This window comes from Papaver somniferum, unplaced genomic scaffold (genome assembly GCF_003573695.1).
Source record: "Papaver somniferum cultivar HN1 unplaced genomic scaffold, ASM357369v1 unplaced-scaffold_118, whole genome shotgun sequence".
In the NCBI taxonomy this organism is placed as follows: domain Eukaryota; kingdom Viridiplantae; phylum Streptophyta; class Magnoliopsida; order Ranunculales; family Papaveraceae; genus Papaver; species Papaver somniferum.
The window spans coordinates 16,204,899-16,228,449 of record NW_020620825.1 but is presented as its reverse complement, the minus strand read 5'-3'; the positions used below and the strand labels follow the sequence as shown (position 1 = coordinate 16,228,449).

General features: G+C 35.8%; 2 protein-coding genes across 2 annotated transcripts; one reads left to right on the top strand and one right to left on the bottom strand.

Moving 5' to 3' along the window:
• Window positions 1–8,654: 8,654 nt before the first annotated feature.
• On the top strand, window positions 8,655–15,758 carry LOC113330600 (ATP-dependent RNA helicase DEAH11, chloroplastic-like). Its single transcript, XM_026577411.1, has 4 exons — window positions 8,655–9,846; window positions 10,388–10,615; window positions 10,703–13,631; window positions 14,346–15,758. The coding sequence occupies exons 1-4, from the start codon at window positions 9,004–9,006 to the stop codon at window positions 15,566–15,568; spliced, it is 5,223 nt and encodes a 1,740-aa protein (XP_026433196.1). The 5' UTR covers window positions 8,655–9,003; the 3' UTR covers window positions 15,569–15,758.
• A 771-nt stretch (window positions 15,759–16,529) lies between these two features.
• LOC113330317 lies at window positions 16,530–18,321 on the bottom strand. The gene is made up of 5 exons (XM_026577130.1): window positions 17,819–18,321; window positions 17,631–17,684; window positions 17,439–17,521; window positions 17,143–17,345; window positions 16,530–17,010 (listed from the first exon to the last, which is right to left on the bottom strand). Exons 1-4 carry the CDS (start codon window positions 18,037–18,039, stop codon window positions 17,227–17,229), a joined length of 477 nt encoding a protein of 158 aa, XP_026432915.1. The 5' UTR covers window positions 18,040–18,321; the 3' UTR covers window positions 16,530–17,010; window positions 17,143–17,226.
• Window positions 18,322–23,551: the final 5,230 nt, after the last annotated feature.

The window sequence follows — 23,551 nt, the reverse complement described above, 5'->3', positions numbered from 1 at the left end:
CATGGTAGGTGTACCGGGTTTGTATACCCTTAAGACAAAAAGATTTTAGGAATTCACAGAACTTTTTCGGTATGCATACTAGGTATGTGTACCAGCCTGAGTTCATGAGTCACAGAACGTTTTTAGTTTGCATACTGGGTATGCGTACCCAAAATTCGTTTCCAAACTATAGCTACGCCGATACGTGTACTGGGTACATGTACTGCGGCTCCGGACCTATAACAGTTTTCCCAGTATGTAAGCTGATACATGTACTATCCTGTATTCAGATTTACAATAGTTCTACATCTCTCTAATAATCAATTTGAAACATTCCCGAATAACATCAATGACACATATCACTGTTTCAGGCTATTTTCAAATGATTAACTTGAATCATAATTTACGTCATAAACAACAAATTTTTCTTAACCAAATTCATCAAGTTTGAACAAATGTTCTTAAGCTTAGTCAACATATTTCGAGAATAATTAATCAAGATAAACTTGACTCGAAATTTTTGTTGTGCATGTAAAGTCCACTTTATTCATGAGATATAGTCTCATAGATATAAAGGTGAAAACTTGAGTAATATGTGGTTCAGTCTTCACTTACCTTTTGTTGATGAAGTTCTCCAAAAGCTTCGTTTGATCTTCGCATTCAAACGGTAGAACGCAGTGATGTTTGGTACTCAATTACACACTTTTATCCTAATCCGTGACTTGATTAATTATAGACTAGAAATTAAGATATAGTTTTGATCAAGTAAATTTGACAACAAGCTGATATTGCAACACTTGTGAGTTCAACCGAGCAACACTCTAACAATTTTTATCTCACGTGCGTTAGCCAGACGGTTTTAGGCGCACAGATACTGTGGGAACTAATTACTAACAAGGGTTACTTGGTCTCATTTATACGAAGTTGGATTTGTTCTTTGTATATCAGCTTAGTTCTGAGAGTATTCAAAACTGGACTAGGTCCCGGGATTTTTCAGTAATTGCAGTTTCCTCGTTAACAAAATCTTATTGTGTGGTTTACTTTTACATTCCTCAATTATAATTGTTTTAGTATAATTAAAAGTAAATACTTTAGTATGTTAATCCAAGATACTTTATTGTGATGTTATAATATATCGGTTTCATACCGTAACTATTATCAAGTGTATACCTTGTTGTCGTATTGTCTCGACTTTTTCCATTGACGATGACACTTGGTATCGGGCTTATAGGTTGAAACAAAAAGATTGTGGTGTACTTGGGTACCCTCATCATTTCAAAAGTGTCACAAATCCTCCCTCTATTACCTGAAATCCATGAGTTTAATTTCTAACACTACCATCATATATCAACTTTGATAAAACCCTACAACCAACAAAAACAAGAATGTGAACAAAGAGAAGAGATAATTTACAATTAATACATGATATCGAATTTGAACCAAATCCATTCTTTTCCAAAATACATAAAAGAATTTTCCATCTCACATTGGCAAAAGCCTTCACCATATCTATTTTGCACACCACTCCAGGAATTTTAGATATCATCCTAGCATCAATGCATTATTCACCAGCAATTAATAAAACATATAAAATTTGCTTGTTTTTTACTAAAGCAGCCTGAAAATTAGATATCAAGTTATACATAACCATCTTCAATCTACCGGCCAACACTTTAGATGCTATCTTATAAGAAATACCCTAAAGACTAAAAGGTCTAATATTATTGGGAGAGTAAGAATTAGGGGTGTCAACGGACAAAAATTTGTCGAATTTTGACCATACCGATAAGGTTAAGGGTTATCAGAATTCTGATATCCAATAACATCCGGCGAAATCCAAAAAATCCTAATCCGATAAGGTTAAGGTTAAGTTGTCGGGTATCAGATTTTTTTTCTCCGATAAAATCCGGTAACTGGGAAAAAAACTTAAAACCATAGTTTTTTGTCTTTTTGAGTTCAAAATGTTCAGTGAAAAGTACAAACCAACACAAGCACAATGTTTAGAGTTTACTGACTTTACTCCCAGTCTAGTGAATGCAAAACAAAGTACACAAAATCAAAGAAAGTACATAACAACAAAGCCAAAAAAACAAAACAAAAAACAACAACATATGCTAACAATGTCAACACTCAACACTGAACAGGCTAGTGAGGATCTTGCTTGGTTTCCTGGTTTGGATGTTGCATCATTGCATCAACTTCAGTCCATGATTTCCATATCTGGGTTCACAGACAGTCACTTAAAAAGAAAAATCAAGAAACAAAAAAATAATTCACAAGCAGTTGTGTCATGCCAAGCAGTAAACATTAAACGATAACATACAACTATGGCTGCATGTATAACATAACTGGTTTTGACATTCAAAGGATAGGATGATCAGAGATAGTAATACTAATAGTAGTGCTTTGCCTTAGTCCTTAGCCAGTTATAAAAAGGAAATAAACTAAGCAAAGGAAAATAAGATTTACTTGCATCAAAGAAGTCTGGAAACCAATCACTTAAGCGCAGCAATACTTGGACTAACTCTGGAGCTAATGAAGTTATCTGTGTTGTTAGAACCCTTCCATCATCGCTGAACATGGATTCTGATGCCATACTGGTCAGTAGAACAACCAACACATCTCTTGTTATCTTTGCTAGAGTTGGTTACTTAGGGACATTTAGCTTCCACCAAGTCAATATATCAAAGTTAAATTCATCTTGGGGTGACAGAGTTGGAAGAATTGGTTCTTCTAAGTACTTCTCTAACTCAGACTTCTGAACATCATATTCATTATTTTCCAACATAAATCAGCATAATCTGGGTTAGTTGTACCTGAGCTTCTTACATCCATGCGAGAGATAGAGTTGCTAAAGAAATCATGAGCTGAAGTGCTGTTTTGAGATTCATATACATTGAAAATTTGGGTCCAGCCTTTTTTGAATTTCTCATACTCATCTGCATATATTCATCAGATCCATACATTTTCTTATATGTGTACTTTACCCATCTTTCCTTATATCTTGGATCTAACACCACTCTAATGCTCATAATCAAATTACTTTCACTCCAATATGCGTTAATCTTTTCTCTCATTTTCAACCCTATTTCTTTGACATAGTCAAAATAAATATCTTCCCAACTTTTGATGCATTTGTTAACTTCATACACCCCATTGTAATACAGATTTGCAGTTGGATACTTAATCCCTACAAACTGAGTTGAAATATCGTTAAAAACCTCTAAACACTTACAAATTTCTATCCTTTATTCCCAATGATGTCTAGATGGCAGAATATCGAAATCAGAATCGAACTAATTAAGTCTTTTAAGACCCTATTGAAGTGCAATTGCATTCTGAAGCATCAAAAAAGTTGAGTTCCACCTTGTGTCCACATCTAAACTAACTGACTTTTCGGACAATCTATACTGTGCCAATGCTGTTTCAAACGTATCTTTCCTAGCTTGTGAAGACTTTACATATTTAACACACTTTCTAATACCCTCTATAGACCCAACAGTTACTCTCATGCCATACAATACTATCAAATGCAGTATGTAGTTGCTACACCTCATGTGAAACATTTTTCCTTCAAGCAACATACAATTCTTACCATCTATCCAACTAATAAGATTTCTCATAAAAACACAATTAACTGGAGCATTGTCAGCAGTCAAAGCAAAAAAGTTCCTATCTATGTTCCATTCCAAAGTGCAAGTTTTGATAAAATATGAGAGAGCATCTCCTGTATGTGGTGATGGCACTACAATGTAATCTAAGTTTTTCTTATGCAAATTCCACTCATCATCTATAAATTGGCATATACCCATATTTACTGTGTTTGGCAATCCACATATCAGTTGTAAGACTACATTTGGAAGTCAAACTATCCAACTGTAATCGGAATTCATTTTTCACTTCAGCATAAAACTTCATCAGATCTGCTCTACTTGTATTCCTAGATGGCATTTTAGCAGCAGGGTTCAAAGACTTAACAAACTCTCTAAAGTAGAAATGCCCAACCATGTGAAGAGGGTAATCATGCTTAATAATCATTTTAATAAGGCAATTCCTAGAAACCATTGGATCATACTTCCAATTAAGTAATTTATCTGCTCGGTTACCTGTTTTTTTAATTGCAATGGAAATTTTCATCTTTCCTGGCTTGTTTTCAGGCTTGTCGGGGCAGATTCTTAGATGAGCAGACAAGCGGCTAGTTCAATTTTCACTACATGCTTCAATGACCCTTCCACAATGATTACATTTACCTTCAATGACAGTCTCATGCTCATCCACCTTCCTTTTTATAGGCCTTGTACTAATTTTCCTAGTAAATTCATCCCATACCAGTAACCTTGTTGCACGCAATTTCTTCAATGCAACAATAATAAGTGGATTATCTTCATATGTTACTTCTGCTACTCTCTTACTCGAAGAAGGTGTTGTTGAAGCAATTGTTGAAAATTCAACACTTTGATCTTCTTGTTCTGGTTGTACGAAATTTGGTTGAATGCAGCTTGAAGTTCCAACTCTATTGGATGCTCTTTGATATATTCCGAGAATAACAACAACCCAAAAATAATGAATATCATTTCAAATCTCAATGCACAATTCATTGATATCTCTAGATGGTTATGTAAAGTTCAATGAATTTTGTTTTTATAACCCATCATAACTTCCAGCCAATGCAACACATGCAAATATGCAACATACAGTTCATGAGTTCAATGTAAAACTTGTTCGTGTAGAATTCAACGCAACAACGAAACACAAACTGATAAACTGTAAACACCTACACAAACAAAATTGACTAACATGAACTAGCACATAACTGACAAAAAGCAGCAAACATCAAAAACATTTATAAGCATAAACAACGAATGTCATGACAGGAAGAAGAGGCTGCAAAATGTACAACCCACCAAATAAATATTCAATCAACATGGCAACAACAATTTTCAAGTAGGAAATTCAATGTTTCTATTCTCAAGAGGTTACTATAAAATTCCCAAGCCAGTACAATATAACATGGTCACAAAATTAGTTTTTACGATTTATAATATCCCAAACCATTGGATGATTGTAATTTCAATGGATGTAACAGAACTGAGATAGGTACATCATCCCTAAATTCAATTAGAATCTCAAAAAAACATAACCTAGCTGATTTCATTACCAAATTAACTGAATAACAGAATAAAGGAAAAAAATTGGTTGTGTACACGATATCCTCTCATTTTCATAAGATGTTAAAGGAAAACTATCATTAATTAAATAACATATGATCATTTGACTTATAGGTTGGAATAACACTTTTTCTGAGAAGTATCAATTACTATCTACCACTTAGGTATTTTTTTTTTTAGAATTAATCTAAATAACCATTACATTTGGACTAGTTTAATAAGTAGTGTTGTGTCTGTTTAACATCTTAAGGATGTGAAAATAACCTTCATGTACGAAAATTCTACCATGCCATGTTTGTTATACCTACATAGCTCTTTGTTCATCCAATTTACTAAACTAAATAAATTAAAGACCACATCGCAAATAAATATGTTTTTTCTATTTTAAATTTATAATCATTCGTAATTACCAATTGAATATTAGTTTCACTTATTATTCTGGATTGCTTATCTCAGTTTTTTGTTGGTCACCTATAAGAAACAAGATAACTTGTTAGAATCATGATTGTAGTTCATAGTTTGTTCAAAGAAGAAAGAATGAGCATTCGTCCATAAGTGGATTGGTTGTTGTTCTGCATCATTAAATGGACAAAATACATAATTCTTACTAGCTGTTTATCTTTCTCTCTTGTGAACTTGAGACCATGAACTCCCATTTGGGATGATGTTCCAATTATTTTCAGGAAACTTATCAATCATTAAATTGCTTTAAGTTTTGAAACATATCGTTGAGCAACGACATAATTGCCATGTTGTTCAATAGTTGTTGGCTTGTTGCTCTGTATACCTTGTACACACAGTAATGGCTTTGTTGTGCGATGAAAAAATTATCGCGATGGATAAATGCTTAATTTCAAACATTTTCCCATCCATTTGAGCATCGCATAGTGCAAGCAAATTGATATTATTTGTTCTTTCGATTTATCCATTCCATAAGATTTTCCCCTAGTAGAACCTGACTAGTTTAGGTCCTATAGAGATTATTTGAGGCATATCATTATAAGACAAAATAAGGAATTTTGAAGGAAAATGGAAATCCCCTTAGCAATTTTTTTTTCCTTAGTGGCTAATTTACTCCTGATTGATTAGTGTTAGTTTGGTTGATTAAAAGATGCTTAATCTTGTTAATCTAGAAATCAACTAAATTGTCTAGACGGTAACTGAGTACACTTCTAAATTGTCTAGGTCTGAGAGTTTGGTTTATCCCATCAATAGGGATAGCAAGAAGATAATCTTTGGCATGCTTTAGTTTGTTGCATTGCCATAGTATACCCTCACGTTCGAACATGTAGTAATTTGTAGGCACCTGCTTCTTAACATTTTCGAAGTATGTCGCTACCAAAGAGCGCATGGATGGTGAGGAAAAATCGTCGAAATCGTGTGAACAAGGAAGGCCACATACCTGTCGAAATGACTGTAGTGCTTGCTGGTGAGATGGACTTGGGTCTAGGGGAGTGAAACTGTGCAGAATTGTGCTATGAAGAGACCTGGTTTGGAATTGAGATGCCAAATAACAATAATTGCTAGTGTCCTTCATGGTATATATTCCCAGACCACCTGCGCTAATAGGGAGGGTATCTATATGGAACTGCAAGGGGCTAAATCCCGCACCATATGTTGTTATTAATTGTCTCAAAAATTGATGCAGGTGATTGTCGAAGTGAGGCGTAGCATCCTGCAAGGCTGAGGGGGGTATAGTACGCATGGTAAAATATAAATGGGAGACCTCGGCAAAGTTGCGTAACAATAACAATTCACACTGAGGGTCTTTCAGCTTCTTAATCGTTTTCCTCAATTGAATAGTCTTGTCAACCCGAAACTTTTAAATCGATCGATGTAATTAGAATCTAATGTAGTTAGGCTTTAATGTTAGTTTACGAGGGAAATGGTTTAAATAGATTTCAACATTGAAAGGATTTGAAAATGGTTTCAAATCTAAAAGATAAGGCTTAGCATTATATTATATTAAGCGCGATAGTAATTTAAGGTATATTAATTAAATACCCCTAGTTTTGGAATCCTTCAAAAATACCCCTATCACATTATAATATACCCCTCCTCTTATATATAAAGCTTATCCTCTTAAAAATAAACTATTTTGGTAATCTATTACACATATTTTTTTTAATTTCAAAAAACAATAATTTTCTTTCTCAATCATTCCACCACCGCCTCCAACTTCACCGACGACAATTTACAACCACCACCACTCCACAACCACCACCACCACCACCACTTCACAACCATCACAACTCCACCACAACTCGTCATCACCACCGCAATTGCGACCTCCATCGCCTCCAACTCCACCACCGTTGCCGCCAAGTTGATAAAAAAAATTAAAATTTTAGAAATAAGTTAGGTCCAGATTTTGGATCAACAATCGAAGTTGATCCAGATTTTTGTAACAACAACCGAAGTTGACACCAAATTTTGGTGTCAACAATCGAAGTTGATATCATATCTGGTATCAACAACCCAAGTTTTTACAAAAATTGAAAACTCGGAAATTAGTTAGGTCAAGATTACGTGTCCACAACCCAAGTTGACACCAAACTCTGGTATCAACAACAAAAGTTGATCCAAATCCGGTATCAACAACAAAAATTGATCCCAAATCTGGTGGCACCACCACCTCCATCGTCGGCATCACCACCACCACCACCACTTCCAGCATGTGAGATAACAAATGAAATGACTTTCATCTAAATTTTTACTAATATTAAAAGGGTAATTATATGATTTAAAATTAAATGGATTACATTTTAGAAGATGAGGGGTATAATTATTGATGGATAAGGGTATTTGTGAAATTCATGAAAATGAGGTATATTTATATAATTCCCACTTTAATATTTTATCTAGTTTAGACACCCCTTATCCTCTAGTCTAGGTGGGTGAAGAAAATGGTGGGCCTCAACTAAAACCAAAAAAATCTAAATTGTTTCTGGAAGCTCCCAAAAATTTGAAATCAGAAACCCCAAACAGCCACCAAAACCGTCTGCCCTGGAGACTGTTGGGAGTACAGTCGGAATCCTGTACTGCCTGACGCATCACAGCCTACCAAACACCTTTTTCCTTTAATGAAAATACTGTTCTATGCACAGAATCTTCCTTAACTCTTTCGGTAGAGCACCGAAAAGATCTTCTGCGTCGTCCGAGCTGGATAGTCTTATATCCTCACCCTGGTGTGCGAATATCATGTCAATCCTAATCATCCCTTTAATAATTTAACCCATTAACTCATTGTCAAGTTAAAATTGTTTGTTATGATGCAGACTCACGGTTGGGATAATGATCTTTCAACATTCAGCTACAATGCTTGAAAAACAAACCCTACAAAATATACGAAACTGATTCTCAGAATCAAAACCGTTAAAATTCGAAAATCCCACACGTAGCCTACAATTAACGGCTACGATTAATTCTATCCAATAATTTTTTCGAAATACTATAAAAGTTTGATAGATTTAAGGTAAAACCTTGATATTCTCTCCATGACAAACCACACCGTTTGGTTTCCTGAAACCAGTAGATCGGAGATGATCCAACGGTCTGAAGTAGATGAAGATCATCCCAACTGCAAAACAGCTGTTTTATGCAACACAGTTGGGCGCGAAATACAGTTTTCTTTTTCTGGACACAATTTTCTAGAGAGAGAAAAAAACAAATTTTCAAGTTCTAGATCGTTTTAGTTTCCACTTTTTTCGTGTTTTCTTCTTTTCTCTTCTCTCTCTCTCTAAAATTTAAAATCACTTAAGGTAGGGACTAGGGTTTTGCTCGTGCCACCCAGATCTATATTTTCAGCTACTAGGTTTTACAAATTGGAAGAAGAAAAAAAATTCAGCAGAAGAAGATGAGCCGAGTGGTTGTTTCCGGAGGGTGTCGTTCCGGAAGAGATTTTCATGGAGGTTTTCGATCAGTGAAACGGATAACTCATCAGGACAGAGGTAATTACTCGAATAGATGTGATTCTGGTAAACCTAATTATACTGTTGAGTTACACTCGGATACCAAGAGATTAAAAACCAAAGAAATTGATGTGATTATGAAAGAGTGTAGAGTAGGTGTGAGTAGTTATGATAGTGGGTATGATACTTTTCCAGAAGGTAAAATTCCGATTAAATTGTATTTTAGACAATGGAATGATGCCTTAGATACAATTATTAGGTTCTGGAGTAAAAGATTAGAAGGTGTTTATATTTACCCAATTCTGATACCTAACCTGTTTGTTTGCTCTGAAAAAGATGAGATGATGGATAAAATGAAGGGTTTATTTGTTAAATATGTCAAGGAAAAAGTGTTGGAATGTGAAATTGCAAGGGAATTGGGTAAGAAGATCAAAGATATTTCTAATGAGATTGCGGATATACAAGCGTTTTTGAGAGGACATGTTAGTTTGCAGGAATTTAATGAACATATAGCCAAGAAAGATAAGTTGGTTGCGGATAGGGAGTTGATTAAAAAGAGATTGACTGAATTTAGGGAAGCAATGAATTGTATACTTGGTCATTTACAGGACTTGCAAGTAGAGGGAAATGGATATTCTAGTGAAATTGATGTTTTTAAGTTGAATAAAGATGATTTTAATTGGAGTCAAATTCATTATGTGTTGATGCGAGAGTGTAGACGGCTCGAAGAGAGTTTGCCAATTTATACCTCACGCAGGAAGATTCTGGAGAAGATACATCTGCAACAGGTAATGCTTGTATTTTACTTTTGTTATGTATTGAATTGAGTTGTGTAGTGGGTTTATGAAGTTGATATATTTTTTAGTAGTACGATTGAGTTAGTGTATCACAATCAGAAATAGAGTGACAAAAACATATCTTTTCCTTAGTCGTAGTGTTATCTTGTTTGTACCTTTATATTGTCTTAGCTACATTTTCAGTTTTCTGTCCAAATTTGGAGAGATTCTGGTAGTACTCTCTAATTATAACTTGTTTCAGTTTTACTATGTTTATGTTATTAGCTAGTGCTGTAAAATATGTCCTAGAATGTGACGCTCCCAAGATCTATAATGGATTTAATGCAACCTTTTCAAAACATAGGAATTGTGTAGTGCAACAAATTCGATGTACCATCATAAACTAGGTTTTGTCCAATCATGTGCTAGGTTCGAGTCAACTTCACTCTGGTTCTGTCTAAACTCTAAACCAAGTGTGAAATTGCGAGATGTCTGAAAGAGGCTGGGCTGCTTTGCTGTCTTAATCAATATTTACTCACTCTAGTTAACATAGGTAATCGTCTTGATTGGAGAGACTGGTTCTGGAAAGAGTACACAGTTGGTGCAGTATCTTGCTGATTCTGGACTAGTGGGTGATGGGTCCATAATATGCACCCAACCTCGCAAAATTGCTGCTGTTTCGTTGGCACAAAGGGTTGAGGAAGAAAGTGACGGGTGTTATGATAGTAATTCTATCAGCTGTTGCCAGTTTTACTCATCTGTGCAGAAATTCAACTCCAAGGTAATGTGAACATCTTGATCTGAAACTTCAATATAAAGTCTTACTCTTGTATCATTTGCTTCCATTACAATAGTTTATCCTCTACAGGTTATATTTATGACAGATCACTGCCTACTGCAACACTATATGAATGATGAGAAATTGGCTTCAGTTTCATGCATCATTGTTGACGAGGCTCATGAAAGAAGCTTGAACACAGATCTGCTGTTGGTGTTAATTAAAGGGTTGTTACTCAAGAGGACTGAACTGAAACTTATTATAATGTCTGCAACAGCTGACGCAGACAAGCTTTCTGCCTATTTCTTTGGGTGTGATACAGTTCATTTGGCTGGGAGAAACTACCCTGTTGACATCGAATATGTTCCCAGTGAATTTTCAGAGGCTTTCTCAACTTTGAGACCCTATTCTGGTAACTGTCCTCTATATGTGTCTGAAGTTGTTAAAATTGCAACCAGGATACACAAAACAGAGAAAGAGGGTGCTATTCTTGCTTTTCTAACTTCCGGGAATGAAGTAGAATTGGCTTGTGAAAATTTTGGTATTCCAGATGCAATTCCATTGCCTTTGCACGGAAAACTATCTTCGGAAGAACAAAGTCGCGTGTTTCAGAATTACTCTAAACGAAAGATTATCTTTGCAACAAACATAGCCGAGACTTCCTTGACTATCCCGGGTGTTAAATATGTGGTCGACTCTGGTATGGTTAAGGAAAGTAGGTTTGAACCCAGCAGTGGTATGAATGTTCTTAAAGTTCGTACGGTCAGCCGGAGTGCTGCAAATCAACGAGCTGGTCGTGCTGGTCGAACATCACCAGGCAAGTGTTACAGGTTATATTCCAAGTTTGATTTTCAGTCGATGCCCTCACATCAGGAACCAGAGATTCAAAGGGTTCACTTAGGAGTTGCAGTTTTAAGGATTCTCTCCGTAGGCGTTACAGATGTACAGGAGTTTGATTTTGTTGATGCTCCTAGTCCTAAGGCAATTGACAGAGCCATCAAGAATCTAATCCAGTTGGGTGCTATTTTGGTGGATAATGGTGTTTTTAGATTAACTGACACTGGTAGAAACATAATAAAATTGGGAATTGAGCCCCAGCTAGGAAAATTAATCCTCGATTGCTGTCACTTCCGTTTGCGTAGAGAAGGCGTCGTTCTTGCCGCTGTTATGGCTAATGCTAGTTCTATATTCTGCAGGGTCGGAAACGAAGAAGATAAGTTAAAATCAGATTGCTTTAAGGTGAAATTCTGCCATCGCAACGGAGACCTCTTCACTCTGCTCTCTGTATATCAGGAGTGGGAGACCGTGCCTCCAGAGAAGAAAAACCATTGGTGCTGGACAAACAGCATTAATGCAAAATCCATGAGAAGATGCAAAGACGTAGTACAGGAATTGGAATGTTGTCTTAAAAATGATTTTGACATTATTGTCCCAGGTTACTGGTACTGGAAACCAGGCGAAGAATCTGAGCATGATCAAAATTTGAAGAAGGTTATACTTTCATCTCTTGCAGAAAATGTGGCCATGTATTCTGGGCATGACCGACTTGGTTATCAAGTGGCTTTATCTGGAAAGCATGTTCAACTTCACCCTTCATGTTCATTGCTGGTATATGGTCAGAAACCTAACTGGGTAGTCTTTGGGGAACTTATATCCATGTCGCATCAGTATTTGGTGTGTGTTACAGCTTTTGACTATGAAAGCCTTTCTTCTGTCTTTCCTCCTCTTCCATTTGATATCTCACAGATGGAGAGAGGGAAGCTTCAGATGGCTTTAATTACTGGATCTGGCAATACTGTTTTGAGAAGGTTCTGTGGAAAGGCAAGCAGTTCTTTACTTCGCCTTGAATCACGCCTTCAAACAACTTTCAAGGATGACCGGATTAATATTGAAGTAACTGTTGAAGGAGGAGAGGTTCGAATATTTGCTTCATCAGAACATATTGAAATGGTTTGTGGTGCTGTGAAAGAAGCTTTGGATCTCGAAAAGAGATGGTTAAGTAATGAATGCATTGACAAACTCTTGTGCCGTGGGGGCCCCAGTGCTCCTCCTTCTGTAGCTTTATTTGGAGCTGGTGCTGAAATCAAGCACCTGGAGTTGGGAAACAGATATTTAGCTGTCGAAGTTATCTACGCAAATGCTTCTGCTGTTGATGATAAGGAACTATTAATGTTGTTTGAGGAACGTGTATGTGGTGTTTCTGGTTTCCACAAGTATGGGGGTAACAATGGGCAGGATCGTGAGGATTTTGACAGGTGGGGCCGGATAACGTTTCTTGCTCCAGAAAGTGCTGAAAAAGCTGTTGCAGAGCTGAATGGAGCTGAATTTGGTGGTTCTCTTTTGAAAGTATTACCTTCACATACAAAGATGGGGTCTGATCACAGAACAATACCAGAGTCTGGTATTAAGGCCAGGATTTCATGGCCACGCAAGTACAGTAAAGGTGTTGCTTTCATCAGATGTGCACTCGAAGATGCCCAGTCTATTATTGATGATTGTGCGAACCTCGTAATCGGTAGAAACCATGTTGTATGCGAGATCAGCAAGAAATACCAGGATTCAGTCGCAATATCTAAACTCGACAAAGAGGTCTCAGAGTCAGAAATCTTTGAAATTTTAAGAAATGTAACAAGTAAAACAATTCTGGATGTTCACTTGGTGAGAGGAGATGCTGTACCAGACCTATCATGGGCTGCTTGCGAAGAAGCACTTCTTAGAGAAATTGCTCCTTTCATGCCTAGCAGGGTCCCTCTTACCAGTTGTTGTCGTGTTCAGGTGTTCCCCCCTGAACCAAAAGATTATTCAGTGAGAGCCTTGATCACATTTTATGGAGGATTATATCTGGAGGCAGCGAAGGCTTTGGATAACATCAGAGGCAAAGTACTTCCAGGTTGTTTCTCATGGCAGAAGATCCAGTGCCATCAGAAGTTTGACAGTTCAGTATCCTGTCCTGCTGCTGTCTATTCTTTCATCGGGAAACATCTAGATTCTTTATTTGAAAGCTTCAGTGGACGTGACGGTATTTCTCTTGTATCCTTATCTTAAAAATATTTAATTTCACTTATTATTTTTCATGATATGCTTGGTTAAGACGATTTATACACCCTAGGGCAGAATATCCAGAAACAATTTTTTTAGGATTTACACAGATTAGTGGTGCATATTGACTGTTAATACAATTTTGCGCTTCTGACCTCTTTGGAACACCATCATGTAATTTGGCATACATTCACGTCGCTCTCTGTTAATATGCTGTGCTTGCGCCCTTTTATTTTTTATACTCTTTGGCGCATTTCCCGACTGCACTAGTATACTCATCTAGACTTGACTTTCAGAGGAGTATTATTCTGGTACATTTTTAATCTTCGGTGACGGTATAATAGAGAATAATACTAGTCAGATGTGGACTTGACTTTCACTGTTTTGCTGTCTGCTCTTGTTAAGTTTATCTCTCCAGATTTATAATTCTGTCTGTGTACCCGCCTCCCATTTTTCTCAACCGATTAATGAACTTAGATACCTTTAGACTGACCTTTAAAATGGGGTCAGATTAGCTAATAACTGCCATTTTGGATTTTAGTACCTGGTGGGTGGTTTACTCAAGTCCTATCTTACAGTTGATTCGTGCACTCACATAGAATTGAAGAAAAATTTATCCGCACTATGTCAAATTACCTTTTACTAATCAGATAAACTGGATTCTTATTCAAATCCGAATTGCCTTTTCGCGCAGATGTTTACTACGATACTGAAAGAAATGAGAATGGCTATTATCGAGTGAAGATATCTGCAAATGCCACAAGAACTCTTGTGGAATTTAGAAGGCCACTGGAAGAGCTAATGAAAGGGAAGATTATAAATCATGCTAGCCTTACTCCACGAACATTGCAGCTCCTTTGTTCTTTAGATGGAGTAGGTCTAATGAGATCAATACAGCGAGAGACGGGGACATATATTTTGCATGATAAACAGCGAATGAATGTTAGGGTTTTTGGTCCTGAAGATAAGGTTAGTAAGGCTGAGCATATGCTGGTGGGGTCCCTAGCAAGTCTTCGTGAACGACGACAACCTGAGATCCGTCTCCGAGGTTCACATCTCCCTTATGATCTAATGAGAGAAGTTGTTTTGAAGTTTGGGCCCGATCTTCATTGGCTCAAGGAGAAGGTTCCTGGTGCTGAAATTACATTGAACATACGCCGGCATGTTGTCTCCGTCCAAGGGAACGAGGATATGAAGAAAACCGTGGAGGAGATGATTTATGATATTGCACGTCCTCTTACTGGAAATTTGCTTTCTGGGTCTGAAGGTGAAGAGTCTGCTTGCTCCATTTGCTTGTGTGAGCTGGAGGAATCTTACCAGCTTGAAGCATGTTCTCATAGGTTCTGTAGGTCGTGCTTGGTGGAGCAGATTGAGTCCGCAATTAAGAACCAGGATTCAATTCCAATATGTTGTGCCCACAAAGACTGTAAGAATCCAATACTCCTAACAGATCTCAGGTCTCTGGTTTCATCCGGTAAGTTGGACGAGCTTTTTAGGGCTTCTGTTGGAGCATTTGTGGCATCAAGTGGTGGCATTTACAAGTTCTGTCCGTCTCCCGACTGTCCATCTGTTTATCGTGTAGCAAATGCTGAAGAAACAAATTCAGCGCCATTTCTCTGTGGTGCATGCTATGTCGAAACATGCAGAAAGTGCCACCTAGAATACCATGCTTGCTTAACGTGCGAGGCATACAAAGTATTCAAGGAAGATCCAGATTCTTCGTTACTACAATGGAGGAAAGGGAAGGAGAATGTGAAGACTTGCCCTAAGTGTGGATACACAATAGAGAAAGTAGAAGGATGTAACCACGTTGAGTGCAGGTGTGGGGGTCATATTTGCTGGGAATGTTTGGAGTCCTTTAAGAGTAGCGATGATTGCTACAACCATCTGAGGGATGTTCACAAGTCCATTGTTTGAAAATTTTAGTGTAGTTTTCCGTAGAAAATGAGAATGTACAAATGGGAATGGGTTGTATATGTGCGTATGTATAGTACTACCAAGCTAGTTACGTCAATGTATATGGATTTGTTTCGTAAACAGACATTGTCTGAAAAAAGCTATTTAACGGGGAGATGGATGTGTTATCTTGTCCGGTTGAATTTTTTCTCATGATCTGTCCTAATTCAACATGTTTGTTTGCTCTAAAAGCTGAAGTTGTACACTTGTACTTGGATCAGTTATTTGTTACTATCTGTAGTAAGGGGAGATGTTTACACAGTCGTGCTAGACAAATATTGCTGCTTAAGAGTTCAAAATGTCTTTTATATGCCGGACAATCAAACTCGGTACTCGTATTTCTAACTAATGATACATGATATTGGAACCAGGCTCCATTACTTGGGTATCTTGAAACCTTGAAGCAGCCAACATAGGGATAAATAAAAAGCTCTTTAATTAGTTCTTTAGGGAAGTTTTTAACAGGGTGCTTTTGCAGCATCCTCCATTGGCCAAAAAGGCCTATGAGAAACCCGAAGAAGCATTTATGATCTTCTTAAACGGTCTCTAGAAAGAAAGAAAAAAAAAAGAGAGGTGGTGCTTTCCTTGTTAACCTGTACAGGGATCTGATAAAACCCAGCTAGTAATAGTCACTCGGAGGAAGGTCTTCGGAATATTCAATCTTCAGATCTTGTTAAGTGTTTCAAAAACATTATACCTACAAGACATCATGATTCGTCTGTGTTGTTTAAAAACCTCACTACAAAACCTGTAACTACTTCTTTCAGTTCATAGTATATTCCTTGAATCTAAGTACTGCCTTGCCTAACACGAAAAGTCAGACACCAAACTAGTTAGATATTATTTGTGATGCCTCTTTCAATGATGCAGCATGAGCATTGATTGTTCACACGAGTCTTTGCAGGGAAATCGAACTCAGCAGTGATACTAAGATGCACAATTTATTTGCTATTCTGTATTGAGCACTCCAATGTGCAAGAAATAAGCATATTCTGAAAGAATGTAATAATTCATTACAACTATGAGTAAAAACAATTTAAAGGAATATAATTAGAAATTATTTTACAAATAGTCCAAGTTGCGCATTGACCACTCGAACACTTTTATGATGACCTATATAAAAATACTAACTTTTACTTGTCTGATTGTTGTTGTTCTTTTTGCTCTATGACTTCTGTGGTGTTGGCAGTTGTCATTGTAATTTCCTGATTCACAACTACTCCTGGTTCTATGACTATCTGGCTTTCCTCCTCCACAGCATTTTCTTGACTCTCATTTTTGACCTTTTCAACGTCTTTGACTTCTTCATCTTCCCTCGCTTCCTTGGCCTCTACGCTTTTCTCTTCTCCTTCTTCCCTGATTTTCTCCAACCTTTCCTCAGCCTCTTCTTCTAGTTTCTCAATCTGCATGCAATATAATATTGATTAGACATGCATTAAAAATTCCTAATTACTTTGTTTTAAGCAAAGGGTATATATATCGAGTCACACAAAGATTCTGGATTAGTTAAGATAGATAATTAAAGATTAAATTACCTTGTGAATGATCTCATCGGCTTTATGTGCACCATCGACTACATTTTGTGCCACATGGTAAACATTACATACTGTTTCTCTAAGTTACGAACCTTCTGGCAAATGTTCGGCAACTTCGTCCGCAACTTTTACAATTTCGTCAGCAACTTTCTCCAGCACCTCTGTTCCTGCATCGATCACGCCCACAAATGTTTCGACATTCCCTATAACATCAAAAAAAATAATCCATTATTATGTTTGTTAAAGGTTTTGTGTTCATAGAGACAAACTAAGCAATCAAATTTTAGTTCTCGTACTCTTAATTTTTAATAATGGACCCCATGGGTACTTCCAGAATGGTAGTAATATTGTTAGCAACGTTCCCAGAATCCAGCTTTTCCTGCACAGTTGCTTCATATTTTAATTAACGTATCATAGAGTGTAGGGAGATTAGTTTGAAGATTATCGGGGAATTAATAAAATTATAGTTGTACTGTAAAGATAATTACCAGCCACCATGGGAAGGTCCTGGAGTTCCGGTGCCTCCGTTGGCCTTCACACCCCTTCGAGGATCAAAGGTACGTTGTATTAGTAAACTAGTAAGTTTTAGCATTTTGGATAAGGAAGAGAAGTGTTTTTTGTATAATTAACTAAGTAGAACAATAAGACAAATATCTGGCGAAGAAAGAAGCCTTACATCTTCTTTTTATCGTTTATTGTATGTTGATGTTCTGCACGGATTTTCAGCGGTAAAAACCCGGAGTTTGATAATAAATTACCGACATATTTTGATGTGGAAGTCTTCAAAAAGCTCCGGTTCGAGTTAACAATGAAAGAAACGCGTGATTGATGACGAGCAAGAAGTAGACGATCACTGGATAAACCAAAAGAACCTACAATCCTTGTAGTTGAACACATGACTCTTTAATCTTTTACGTTTAACCTCTCTTGTGAATGTATATGTATACGTACCTCACTGGATTATATGGCTTGATGTAACAATTAATTAGATCTCTCTTATAAGCAAAATAAATTAGCTCGGGTTTCAAAGTTAACTAAGAGCTTGGATGATTTTTTTTTTTTCGAAAGAGAAGTTTTTGAAGAACTTTGTTGGAAACAGATAGGTTATATATATGCAGCTAAACGGGCTTGGAATGAAGGATAGACAAAGGAAGGAAGAATATTGTAAGTCGTAAGAACCATCTAAGCAACTAGCATATTATAAAAAATAAAGTGTGATTATCCAAACGAAACGAGTGATTTATGTTTACAGAAAGAAAGAAAGGAAAAAAAAAAAAAGATTAAATTGTACGAGGGACCCAAGTAAAGTATTACCAGGTCAAAAATCTTCCTACAGTGAACCGATGAAATGTGACCGTGATAAGAACATTTGTAGAATTTCATTTAGAAAAAAGACTTCACATTTGTAGAAAAAAAGAACAGATAGCTGTAATGGATCGTACAGTCGGTGCCTTCTAATAGATTTATTCTTTTTCATGAATCTGCCAAGAAGGGAAACTTTGGGTTAAATGGGGATTTCTGTTTCCTTTCTTTTCAATCTTTTTGTAGTACGTTTTTGGAATCATACACCACCAAGTCAAGTTCTCCATGGACACGGCATAACTGACTATTAGGTCTCATATATCTCACGAGACCTAACAGTTAAACTTGAGATTCGCTCCATCCCGTCTCTCAAACCATCCCTAAATGGTTAAACATGCATGCAACGGTGCATGCACCAACATGATTGCCTACCTAGAACCTACCATGTTGATGAAAGTATACTAGTGTTTATGACGCCGCTCTCTCCCTATTTCTAAGGAGAATAATGAGATTAGTTGAAAAATAATATTACCATAGCTTCTGTTTTGTTTGTTTACTTTCGTTTATGTTGAATGGGAGATACGTAGCCGCCGCCTATGCGTGTAGGCTTAGCGACCGCGTTTTCTATTTGATGCGGAAATTTCTTACTTCTGTGGGGATGGATCATGGATGTATACAAAAAGTGCAAAAATACAATATGTATATTTATGCACCGTCACTTGTAATGCTCTCTGTCCGACCCTAGAATATTGGATATGAAATCGTTGACCACCATCCACTTTCACACTCTGGAGTTTCTTTGGTGATTTGATGACCTCGCGAAACGTCAGGCTTACTGTTCATTTATCCAGGTTTTGTGTGTTGCGGAACGGCAGCGCGTTTCAGTAATCAATAGTATTTGAGTTGGCTGTTGTGTTGCAAGAGATTTGTGTTTATTATATATTTTCTTTGTTTTCCAATATTATCCAGAGTGTTTATCTTCTTTGTTTATTAAGGGTGTGCACTGTGCATTACGCAAGTTCGTCATATACTGTAATTACTGTATTATTTATGAGCCTTCGCTTGTACTTTGATATAACTGGGTAGATAAGATCATTTCATAAGAAAAACACCAAAAGAACTCTTTCTTTAACTTTGACTATTTGGACGAGGTTAGGTCCTAAATTGGTTTACGGGTTTAGTTAAGGCCTTACAAGTTGCGATCACCCTTTAACTTTGATGAAGAAAGTCAAGGCCAAATATTTGTACGTGAAACACTAAAATACCCTCGAATGTTTTCCTATTGCACTGTTAATTATACTTTCATTTTATCTCATGTACCGATGTACGAGGTTCTTTAAAAAATTGTTAACAGTGGGAGCAGTTGGTTCAACTAATTCGTGTGCCATGAGATGAGCTAATTCAGAGTTTTCTAAAACGTAGCGTTTGAAAGGAAACCAACGAATTTGTAGAATTTTCTTTTAATGTTAGGTATAGAATCATCTAAAAGAGATGGATAATGACATTAATATTAAGGGAATTCGTTTTGGAGTCCTCGATTACTCCATTACACGAATATATACCAACTTGTGATCAAGTGTGGTTATCCCTTTACCAGTTTAAGACTATTTCATTTCTATTTTGGTTAAAAATGCACTGTAAGAAGAAATGATTAACCTTTTTTAGCTTTTCTTGATTTTCCCAGGCATGCATAAACACGGCACTCTAGCGTTTATTATCCATATCTATTATTCTTTTCTGATAAAAGTCATGCCGAAAATTCCACCGAAAAATCTCTCGAGAAAAAATTGAACAGACTTTAACGGCTTTTTCAGCATTGAGATTACTATGTAGAAAGTAATGTCCATCAATTTGTTTCGGTGTGTGTAAATTTCAGGATTTCCTTTTCGTTGAATGTAAAGTTGTTGATGAAACAAACTAATAAGGCCAAATTAGGATTTTTTTATATTATGTACTGGCTACAAGAAAATGTCATTACATGTGGATCGTAGACTATGGTATGGTTTTGAGTTTGGATTGTTAATTTTTCGATTTTCGAGTTTAGGTTGCTTGACTATTGAACGCTTAGATCAATTAAAATTAGCATCATCTTATTTTTAGGTCATATGTAATATTTTATGGATACATTTTCCCCTTTAATTTATAATACAAAACAACGGTTTTGATCACGGATGGTTGGATAATATTTCGAGATAAATGAATGATCCGACCATCCCAGTTTCATCCCACCGAAAAGTATTCGATGGTCATATGATCTATAACCTCTTCTCATTAAATTCCTTTGATTAATAGAAAGTTAAATTTTTTTTATGACCATTGTTTATGTCTTTTCGGATTATAACATCAGATGATTTGTTTTATTATAGGATTATGAGTATCGTTATCAGAAATCATAATCCAAAGTTTGATTTAGTTTTCTACTTTTAGGCATGCAAATCGTGCAAAGTTATATAAGCTGGCTTATTTAATGCCAGCTTATATAACACCCATAAACGAAATCCGAACTCCCATAAATGAAATCCGAACTCCCATAAACGAATCAAAAATCAATAAACACCCAATTCATGGCTTATTTAATGCCTTCAGAGTTATATAAGCTGGGGAAATTACCTTCCCACTTACATTTTCACACGCATCCTGAATTATAGCCGGGGAGATTACCTTTCCACTCACGTAATCATACCCATCCTGAATTATATGTGGTTACTCTATACAATAGGTACTTACTCTTTGTATTTGAATACAGTTTTCTTCTCGAACTTCGTTTACCCATCAAGATTGTAATGGCTCTGTCATACAATAATTTTTTGGTCTCTTAAATCGTACCTTTGGGATTGGTTTATACAGCTAATCTTAACTCGACGAGAATCTGTAGGTTTTTGTGCTGATATAGGTATTGGGTCGCCATATCCAGGCGTTCTCACAAATTTGATGGATCTGTGATGCGGTTGTTATCTCGTTATGACGTTCCTAAAAAGACAGTTGTTGAGGCTGAGGTATTATGACTATCTGTAGTTGTATAAGTTCGCATTTGTGATTTGAGTAACCCTAAATTTTAATTAACGTTATTTGTTTTAGGCATTGAATATTAATTGGTTTTTGAAATATTCTAATGGAAAGGATGAGATAAGCTTTTAAATTTTTTCATCAATTAAACAACGAAATATGGGGTTTGTTTTGTGAGTGGATAATGAGAAATTCTTTTTTCTGGTTTGTTTATATGTAGAGAGATAATTTTAATTTTGTAATTATTCAGAGGTACCAGTTTCTGATTTTGTGTTGGTTACAGAAAAACACAAATTAGTCCTATATGATTTTATCAGTTCCTTCATTGTATTTGACTATTTTCTTTGGTAACTCAACCATAATTGGTTTGTTTTCTTCCACAAAATTTAGAGAGATACAATAGTAAGTTGTGGTTTGGGAAATAATTTGAACTATGAAGAATAATTTCAATCGTTTAGAACTAATGCTTGTATTTAAATTAAAACAATTATTGGGAGAGTTTTGCAGTTATCGTGCAGCTTCTCCTGATATTCCCGTGAGGAAACAACAAAAAGATGCCAACAATATCACTTGATAGTTGATACAAAATGATCATGCCTTTGTTGTAGGTAGGAAAATCGAAGCTTGAGTTAGAGAGTCCCAAAAAGGAATAGAAGTCTCCAGACACATATAATTTGTTTTCTAATGATTCTTGAATTTAGTGTTATTTTGAGTAAGATAATGGAAACCAATATAATTTGTTCTGATAATAAATGGCTTCTGGACTATGTAATTTGAATCTAAATTTGAATTGTTTGATTCCAATCTATTCTGATATTGATGGTAATGTAATTTGATTATAAAGTTTGATAAAATCCAACGATGCACTACTATATTTCTTATTTTTTTTAGACATTTATAAGAATACCATGTAGGGTTATTTTGGTTGGGCCAAACCAATACCGTTATAGCACATGTTATTTTTAGTAATCAAACTAATTCATAGTCTTAACAATTATTAAAAGCCTTTAACATTATATTGTTTGATACCCCTTCCGTCCCAAATTAGATGATATAGTTAGTTTTAAATTTTGTCCCAAAATAGATGACCTATATCATCAAACAATGAGATATTTCTAAAATTATCCTTTTAATTGATTATTAGTATAAGAAATATGTATAATTTGATAGCCATGTTTATATTCGTTATGCAGGTGTTTTAAAATGCTTTCCAATGGTATAAAGTTTAAGAATATCGGTTGTATAGTTTGAGAGATAAATTATTTCTAAATTTTACTAGTAATTATCGTTAAGGATATAATTGTAAAAAATACCAAAAATTTCTCATCTCTTTTCCTTACCTTAAGAATTGTGCAAATTACAACTAGGCAATCTAATTTGGAATGGAGGGAGTATATTTTTTTTCTTTTTTGGTGGGTTAGTACAATGTTTAGTTAGTGCCCCTAGATACTATCAGCAATTACAAGATCTAGTGATCGAACCCTTTTGAGGAGGACAGGAGCATGAAAACCATTAGGTCACTTGATATGCTATTTATTTACCGATATGCTATCTATTTATTATATTTCTAAGTTACCAAAAATTTAATGATCGGTTCCCCATCCCCAGAGCTTAAAGATATTTTTTCTGGTTTTATAGCTCCTTAAATAGAACCAATATAATTCTATCCTTAAGCTCATCCTTAGAACCATCATCGTCAAGTATTCAATCATTAAATGTAAATTTTACAAAATTTAGAGGTATTTATTTTGAATTACTTCTTATTCACTCCATTCTAAAAAATATTAGATTGATTTTCTTATTTAGAAATGTCAAAAACATAGGTTAGTTTTCATAAATGGAAATTCAAATGTGAAGAGTTTTACTAATGTACCCATGAAGGGACCACTTCTCTCTTTTCTTTTTCTTTCTTAACACAAAAAGGGGACCACTTCTGTCTCCCCTTACTTTCTAATATCAAATGAATAGGAACGTAATTAGGAAAAAAACATGAAAAACTGGTTACAATGATTAGTTTTCTTAATCTTTGCGCAAACCAACCAAGCTTATTTTCTAGAAACGGGGGATTATATTTTTTTTGTTGTATTTTTCCCTATTTTTT